Source organism: Gavialis gangeticus, unplaced genomic scaffold, assembly GCF_001723915.1.
Source record: "Gavialis gangeticus isolate Ggan-Ray unplaced genomic scaffold, GavGan_comp1, whole genome shotgun sequence".
NCBI classification, from domain to species: Eukaryota; Metazoa; Chordata; order Crocodylia; family Gavialidae; genus Gavialis; species Gavialis gangeticus.
The window spans coordinates 27,051,367-27,059,181 of NW_017728995.1; the positions used below are offsets into that span (position 1 = coordinate 27,051,367).

Genomic DNA, 7,815 nt, shown 5'->3' on the forward strand with positions numbered 1-7,815 from the left:
TTTTAAAAAAAAAAAAAAAAAAAAAAGGTAAAATGCATCAATGCAGGATGAACTAAATTACTGTAGGAAAGTTTATTTCAAAGTTAGTGTTTTCAGATTTGCTCCTTGCTTCCATGTGCTCAGGGGGAGCAAGGTTTGACAGTAAGGGGGCAAGGGAAGGGGCTGCAGGGGGAAGATGTTATGGGGGCAGAGGGCAAGGGGGTCACTTGGCCCTTAAGACTTATTTGCAGCGGAAGGGGGACAAACCCAAGGCAAACTTCCAATAATTAGATTCTGTACCTGGAAAGTGATAACTTTTATGAATTTTCCATGTATAGAATGTATTTATTGGTGGGGGGAACTGTTTTATAGTCAGGATCATCTTACATGAGTAAATTCAGTAATTTCCTACAGGCATTTGTTATTAAGAAAATATTTTTTTTATTTATTTTTAATAAGGTATAAATTACTTCATGTTCTGGAGTTTGACCCAAATCGTAGACGAATGAGTGTCATTGTGGAGAGTCCTTCAGGTAAGCACTTGAAATTCATTTAAAGTTGCAGTCAACTGATAACTGTTGCATAGTCTTAATTTTTTTATTCTCGGTTCGTTTGTTTGTTTCAGGAGACAAGCTCTTATTCACAAAAGGAGCAGAATCTTCCATCCTTCCTCACAGTAGGAGTGGAGAAATAGATAAAACGAGGTTACACGTGGATGAATTTGCTTTGGTAAGTGCAAACATTCAAGATCTGGATCTGGTGGATCTTGGTCCTGGTGCAAATCCTCAGAATGTAGTAATAGAGGTCTGTGAAAAAGTGATGTGATAGGTGGTATCAAGCCTCTGATTTCTGTGTAGAAGGACACTGGGGGCACTGACAGTTGGGGGGGGAAGCCAGCTCTTTACCGGAAGAGGAAATGTGTCATCAGCAGGGCTTTTTGACACTTATCTAATACCTGATTGAATCAACTATTGGATAAAAGCCCTGCTGAAGCACCCGATCCATACAGACTTTGGGCGAGCCAGGTCAAACTAACGCAATACATTTTCTGAGCATGCAGTGCACTCAGTGTAGGGATGCACTGAGCTGAAAATAAAGCACAGGGTGGGGGGTTCCATGTCTGTAAGCAGCCTGGGTTTATGAGGCACAGTCTGAGTTCTAATGTGGTTTCTTTTCTTTTTTTTCCTTTTCTCAAAAATCTATAAAGCACGTTAAAGGAAATGAAAAGATACTGTATTTACTCTTGTGCCACACAGACTCTTCCCATTCCACCTCCCCCAAATCAGCCCTCTGTAACTGTGTTGTGTTTCTTAAGCAGGGAAGAATAGAAGCTGCAGACACTGATCTGCTGCCCTCCCCAAATGGTTGCCACTTCAGTGGTCTCAGTTAGCAGAAGGGGCATAGTCCTGTGATAACCCTCTGGAGTCTATCTAGCCTTGGTGTTGTCCTGCCCCACCAGGAAGTTTCTGCTGCTTCAGCCAGACTGCCTTTTGGGGCACCACACTTCCTGGACACACCATTTCCAGGAGGACTTACTTTGTGACAGTTAGCCATGACTCTGGAAAAATCTTTCTTTCAATCTTCTTCCTTCTAAAAACAACAGGGCATGTGGTATGCGAGAAAATACAGCAGCTTCAAAATTATTCAGATTCAAATTTTTCATTTGCATAATAAGCCATCACTGCTAACCAAGCCTTTCGGGAAACGATTCAGTCCTTTTTTGGCTGCTGTCTTTTAACACACAGAAGGAATGCTCTGGCCACTTCCTTTGTTTCCTTTAAAACTTCAACCTCACAAAGCCTTCAAATGTTTTATTTTGTGCAAAACTATTTTAAAGCCTCAGGTTAATTTAAGATACTTACCTTGGGACTATTGGTCAGGAGTGAAAAGAACCTTTACACTGAGAGAAACTCTGAGGCTCTATGAATAATTCAGATGCCGATTTGCTGATACTCACTTCTGTTCTTATTTAATCAACACCACAATCACTCATCTTTATAGAGGCTTGGATAAGGAGGATTGGGCTGAAGCTAAACTCAGGCAGAAACTAAGGTTATTTTTACTGGGGATAAGAGGCACTTTGAAAGGCCTTCTGCCACCCTGAGATCTTCAGTTGAAGTTATATATGCCTAAGGCATCAAAATAAACTATATTCTGCATCCTACTATTCTCAGAAATACTTGACTCTTGCCTGTAGTGTTAGCTGCAAAACTGGAACTGGCTACAAATCTGCACCCATCCTTTCAGAAAGACAATTCTACCGTAGTCAAATGCTTTAGTACTATATTAATGCAACCCAAAAGCTATATCCTCACAAGTATAGATAATTGTATAGTCTCTAACACTGTGACTAGTTGACATGTGGCCTCTTGGCACGTGCAAAGTCGTAATACATTCCTTCTCCATTTTCTAGGTTTTCAAATTTTTCTTCTCTCCTCAGTGTCAGTTATAAAGTCTGTGTGGCAGACAGAGGTGTTTTTGATTTTCATATGGTGTTATGCATCTTCTTAAAACTTATACAAACATCAGCTCAGTAATAGTAGTAGTGTAATATCTCCATTACCTAATGAAACTGGCACGTTTTAAAGGTGTCCTTCTCATGCATATGAATAAGATATTCAGGTTGTATTTGTAATTCTGCCTGGTTTTACTACCTTCCGTATTACCAAGAGTGTCAAACTCATTTGAGGTCCTGGGCTGAATCTGGACTGTGGAGCTCTGGAGGTGGAAAAGGGGCCAGGGGCAAAAAGGGGTCCAGTAGCAGTGGCAGCAAGGGATCTGGAGTTGGCAAGAGGTCCAGGGGCAGGGGTCCACCAGTAATGGGAAGAGTCCAGGGGTGCCCAGTCGCAAACTTGGCTTGCTGCCAACGACCACAGTCAATGGGGCCAATGGGTCTTGACTTTTGCAGCGGGCCATGCCCCCCAACTTCCAGTGGCTTGCTGGTAGCCCAGTTGGCTGGATAAAGCAGCTCCATACGCTAGATCCAGCCCACACGCTGTGTTTGACACCCGTGTCCTAAAGCAATATATATGCATAATAAACCTCACAATTTTCTTTTCGTGAAGGAAACATGCTGTGCTCTCCTATTTTTTATCAAATAACAGAAGGGGCTCAGAACTTTATGCATAGCTTATAGAAGATTCACAGCTGAGGAGTATCAGGAAATAGACAAACGCCTTCACAAGGCCAGAACTGCCTTACAGCAACGAGAAGAACAACTAGCAGATGTATTCAGTTTTATAGAGACAGATCTGGAGTTACTTGGGGCTACAGGAGTAGAGGACAGGTATGTACTGGACCTTTTGTTACTCCAAAAACAAAGCAGGTTCAGGTCTCTTTTTGTGTAACCTATAAAAATTATCCAAAAGTTCATTTGATCTGGATGTGTATTTATCTGTACATCAATATCTTTTTAATATACTAAATGCTTTTTGTGGTGACTACCAGCAAAAATGTTGTGCTTTGTCAAGTGTGTATGTGTGTGTACTTGCACAATTGTATGCTGTGAGGCTTTTTAGATGACTGTTTAGAATCGTGTCTTGTAAAGGACACCGAACACAATCTGACTGACTTCCCTGCATTTTCAGGGCTTCCAGATACCTCCTAGGGAAAAACTTTGAAGAGTAATCACTTTTGAGACTATTCTCTTTACTATAGTGTATTTTTAATCCACTGGAATAATATAAGGAATCTGTGTGCAAACAATGTTAATGTTAACATCTTCTGATTTTCATAGTAATCTCTGACCTTAAATTGCTGGCATAGGAAGCAAAATGCTTCTTAAGTGTATTCATAATATTTGAGTTTTAAATAAGATATTGCTACCAAAAGTTTCAGTTATCAGGGTTACATTTTGTGCTGATTGTTTGATTAGACTAAGTACATTTTATTGAAAGTTTTAGGAATGTTCCTATTTAATCCAAGTAATCCAGTTATATATAAAATATCCTGCTTCACCACAGTAGTGCATAAATTTGTTTACCTTTTAGCATAATTAAAAGGTATTAATGACTGCATTAAATTCAGTCATAATGAAGGCTCTCTATATAGACAGTTCTATGAATTAGTAGATATTTTTCTTACTTTCAGACTCCAAGAAAAAGTCCAAGAAACTATAGAAGCCCTCAGACTGGCTGGTATCAAAGTGTGGGTGCTCACTGGAGATAAACATGAAACAGCTGTGAGTGTGAGTTTATCATGTGGACACTTTCATAGAACCATGAACATCCTTGAACTTGTACAGCACAAATCGGACAGTACATGTGCTGAGCAACTGAGGCAGCTAGCCAGGAGGTAAAGTATCATGTATGGCTCTCTGAATGATGTTACTAGTTCTAGTATTTTCTTTGCCAAGTTTGATGCCAGTCGCTTTTTTTATTTACACATCGTGCATAAAGCTATTCTGGCATTCATAAGCTAGTTGCTTTTGAAGTCTTGACAGATCTTCTTGCTTTTAATTTATTGTTCAGTTTGTTGCAATTCTATAATATTAAACTGCTTAATTTGTAACTGAACTATGATAAGTTATAGTCTGTGCAAAAATAACATTTTCTCTCTCAACAGAATAAAAGATGACCATGTAATCCAGCATGGGCTGGTTGTGGATGGGACCAGCCTCTCTCTTGCACTCAGGGAACATGAGAAACTGTTCATGGAAGTTTGTAAAAACTGTTCTGCAGTGCTGTGTTGTCGCATGGCTCCCCTGCAGAAGGCAAAGGTAAGTCATTATACGGTATTGAGTTTTCTTTTAAGCTACAGGGCTGTCTCATTTTGTAAGATGCTTTATTGCATTGATTATGCTGGTTTCCTGCATTGCAAAATTCCTTATAAAGTTTGACGTTCAGAAATTCTGTTTTGAAGAATATGTAGTGAACCCGAAACCAAAGACGACCTGTGTCAAACTCATTTGTGTTCTCCCCTACTGATTGGTAGGCTATCTGGTCATCTGGCAGATGTGAATTTCTGCTGCAAGCATTTTTGTTTTGTTTTAGCTCAGATTACCTCCTAAGTGTGCCTCGGTGGTAAGATGATTATTAGGTCAGCCACATCAGAGAGAGAAACAAGAGGTCAGTCAATGTCTAACATGAATTTCTTAATTCTGTATATCACAGACAGCTGCTAATCTAACAGAGTATCTGAGAGATTTGTCATCCAGCTGCTTGGTTGTTCCACACAGTATAATGCATATTGCAGTAGGTAGCTTCAAAGCAATAGAACTTAACATGAGCAGTCTCAGCAAAATAATGAGGAATAATTAGGGACACGCTTCCAGGTGTCCCTAATTAAATTCTGGACCTGGAGCCACTGTTGGTCACTGTTCCCTAGAATACACATAACGATACACACTGTATTATGTTTTGCTCATTTAGGACATATCAACAAAAAATAAAGGAAAATGTTTGAGTAACATTGTTCTTAAAAGTAATTATTGTTGGGGTTTTTTGTTTGTTTTTTGGCAAAGTATTACTAGGATATTGAAATGAGTGGCAGTAGCAGAGTTGTGGGATTTTTTTATAGTATTTTTTTTTTTACTAGTATTTTTAGTATCCCAGCTTTTTGAAGCTACTTGAGAGAGTCAGCTGTCTTTTCTATATTATTCCAGATAGGAAAAGAGGTTGGTCATGTTGACACAACCAAGTTAAGGAATACCCCTTTTAAGGAACTCGTTTTGCATTTCACCCCCATGGCTAAATGGAGAAATCTCTCAGGATTAAATTGGAGATGATGTATGGAGAAGGAACAATATAGTTCCTAACTCAGGATTGACTTGGGGGAGAAACGGGGCTTTATTTCTGAATATCAGAATGAGGTCTGTAAGGGCCATGCGCTTTAAGGCTCTCTTGTTTCTTGCAACTGCTTTACATCTAGTCTCATTTTTAGGCCTCTTTTCAATTTTGTTCATTTCAGTCAAATCAAAAACACTTAATGCTGAAAATATTTTCAGCCTTTTCTGGAGATAGCAAAAATCTTGTAAGACATCTTGTTTTTCAACAGCATTTATGATGGCTATTAAACAGGCTGTCATCTCGACTTTAAACAACCGTTTTGTTTTGCCTTGCTCTCATGATGATATTGCTAGTTCTAGCCTCATTCTTGAAATTACTTTTGGGGGACAGCAGGGAATGGCCTATTGAAGATGAGAAATGGTCATAAAAAAATAAAGCACCACAATATGCCAGCAGGTCACATACATCCTCTGAGAAGATAGTTAAACAAACAGCCAATTCAAATTCTGCTGTTCCCATTCCAGAAGGCTGATCTGTAAAAAGCCCATAACCTTGCTCCGTAAAACTGAAGATACGCAATCCATCTTGTCAAACCGTGTCTGTACTTTTGTCCATCTTCATTCTTCTTTTTTTCTGTGATTAGTACCAAACTACATCTGTATTGCTACTGTTTTCTTTTATAGGGAATTTTTAACCTACCAATGTATTCCATTTTTTGCTGGCATAGTTATATTCTAGCTGTTCTAACCTGTTTCTGAAATTGGTATAAATGGAAGTGACCTGTTATGAGGGCATAAAGAGGAAGTTTGAAAACTCCTGATATTCCCTGCATATAAACATAGGAATTTAATTAAGAGTGCAAATAACTTGCATAGTAGAAAGGAAAGGGAATCATGGTACCCGGTTTAATAGTCCCAATCCTGTGTTCTGCTATGTTACATATTACGAGAGCGTTGCTTTGTTTTAAATGTGGCTTACAGGAGTAAGTGACCAAACTGCGAAGAAAGGCTTAACTTTAATTTCTTCTGAATGAGACATTATTAATGTTCTCTTACTTTTCTTCTGAGATAAAAGGGGGGAGGCTTGGATTGGGAAGATTTTTTTTTTCAGGGTTTTACAAGAGTGTATTAAATTTCCCATGTTCTATTTTCAAATTCCCCTTTTGGAAAGGTGGGGAGGACCTTTCATCAGGATATATGACCTTTGCCAGAGAGTGGAGATGTTAATTAACATGGATATAGTGTATCTTCAGGTACTGCCTGTGCTTGCTTCTCCAGCAAATTTTGTGCAGCACACCACAGACTACCTAATCACAGTCACTTTTCATTTATCCATTCATTGGGTTTTTTTTAATTGAGCTTAGGTAGGGTTACCATGTATCTGGGTTTTCCTGGACATGTCCTCTTTTTGGGTCCTCTGTTCTTCGCCCAAGTGGTTTGTTTGTTTTTATTTTATTTGAACAAATGTCTGGGATTTTTCTCTGCTCCACAGGTAGGAGCAGGGGGAGGGTGATTGGAGGCAGGGGATATCACGTGCATGTGCACATGGACACGCATGTGGCTGGCATGCAGCCAGGCAGGGTGTAGGGGGCAGCCTTGGCAGCTGGATATAGGTAAGTCTGTGGGGGGTGGAGGGCCAGGGCTTGTGAAGTGTGTGTACACCCACCTGCTGGTGCTGGGGGAAGCAGTCTGCATGCCGGGGCTGCAGCGGGATGAGGGGGGAGGCACCTTCCTCTCCAGTGGGGGAAGGGGGTGGGGCTGGTGTCCGTGCTCTTGGGCAGGAGTGGGGCAACTGGGAGATGCTGCCGGGGGGGGGCATACCCAAGGCCCTCTGGCATGGTGCAGGAGCCTCCTTCCAGCCTGCGCCAGGGCCAGACTCACTCTGCCACCGCCCTCATGGGTAAGAGCTACTGCACTGGGGCCCCCTCCAGCAGGGAGCCAGGGGGCTGTGGGTCAGGATTGAGGGGCACTGGCAGAGCTGGGGGGCCTATGGCTTGGGAGTGAAGGGCACCAGGGGGCTGCAGGTCAGGAGCAAGTGGCACTGGCAGCACCTAGGCACTGCAAGTCAGGAGTTAGGGGCACCAGCATGGCCTGGGGGAGGAGGTGGGGGG

At 41.2% G+C, this 7,815-nt stretch overlaps 1 protein-coding gene across 3 annotated transcripts in view; it reads left to right on the top strand.

Annotated features, from left to right (window-relative positions):
• Positions 1–7,815, top strand: part of ATP11B (ATPase phospholipid transporting 11B (putative)) — a 116,565-nt gene that overhangs the window by 64,840 nt on the left and 43,910 nt on the right. For all 3 annotated transcript variants that reach the window (XM_019503356.1, XM_019503355.1, XM_019503357.1), the window contains exons 16-20: positions 439–512; positions 605–708; positions 3,084–3,265; positions 4,069–4,272; positions 4,543–4,696. In XM_019503356.1, the coding sequence (XP_019358901.1) occupies positions 439–512; positions 605–708; positions 3,084–3,265; positions 4,069–4,272; positions 4,543–4,696 (718 nt within the window). The remainder of the gene's footprint in view (positions 1–438; positions 513–604; positions 709–3,083; positions 3,266–4,068; positions 4,273–4,542; positions 4,697–7,815) is intronic.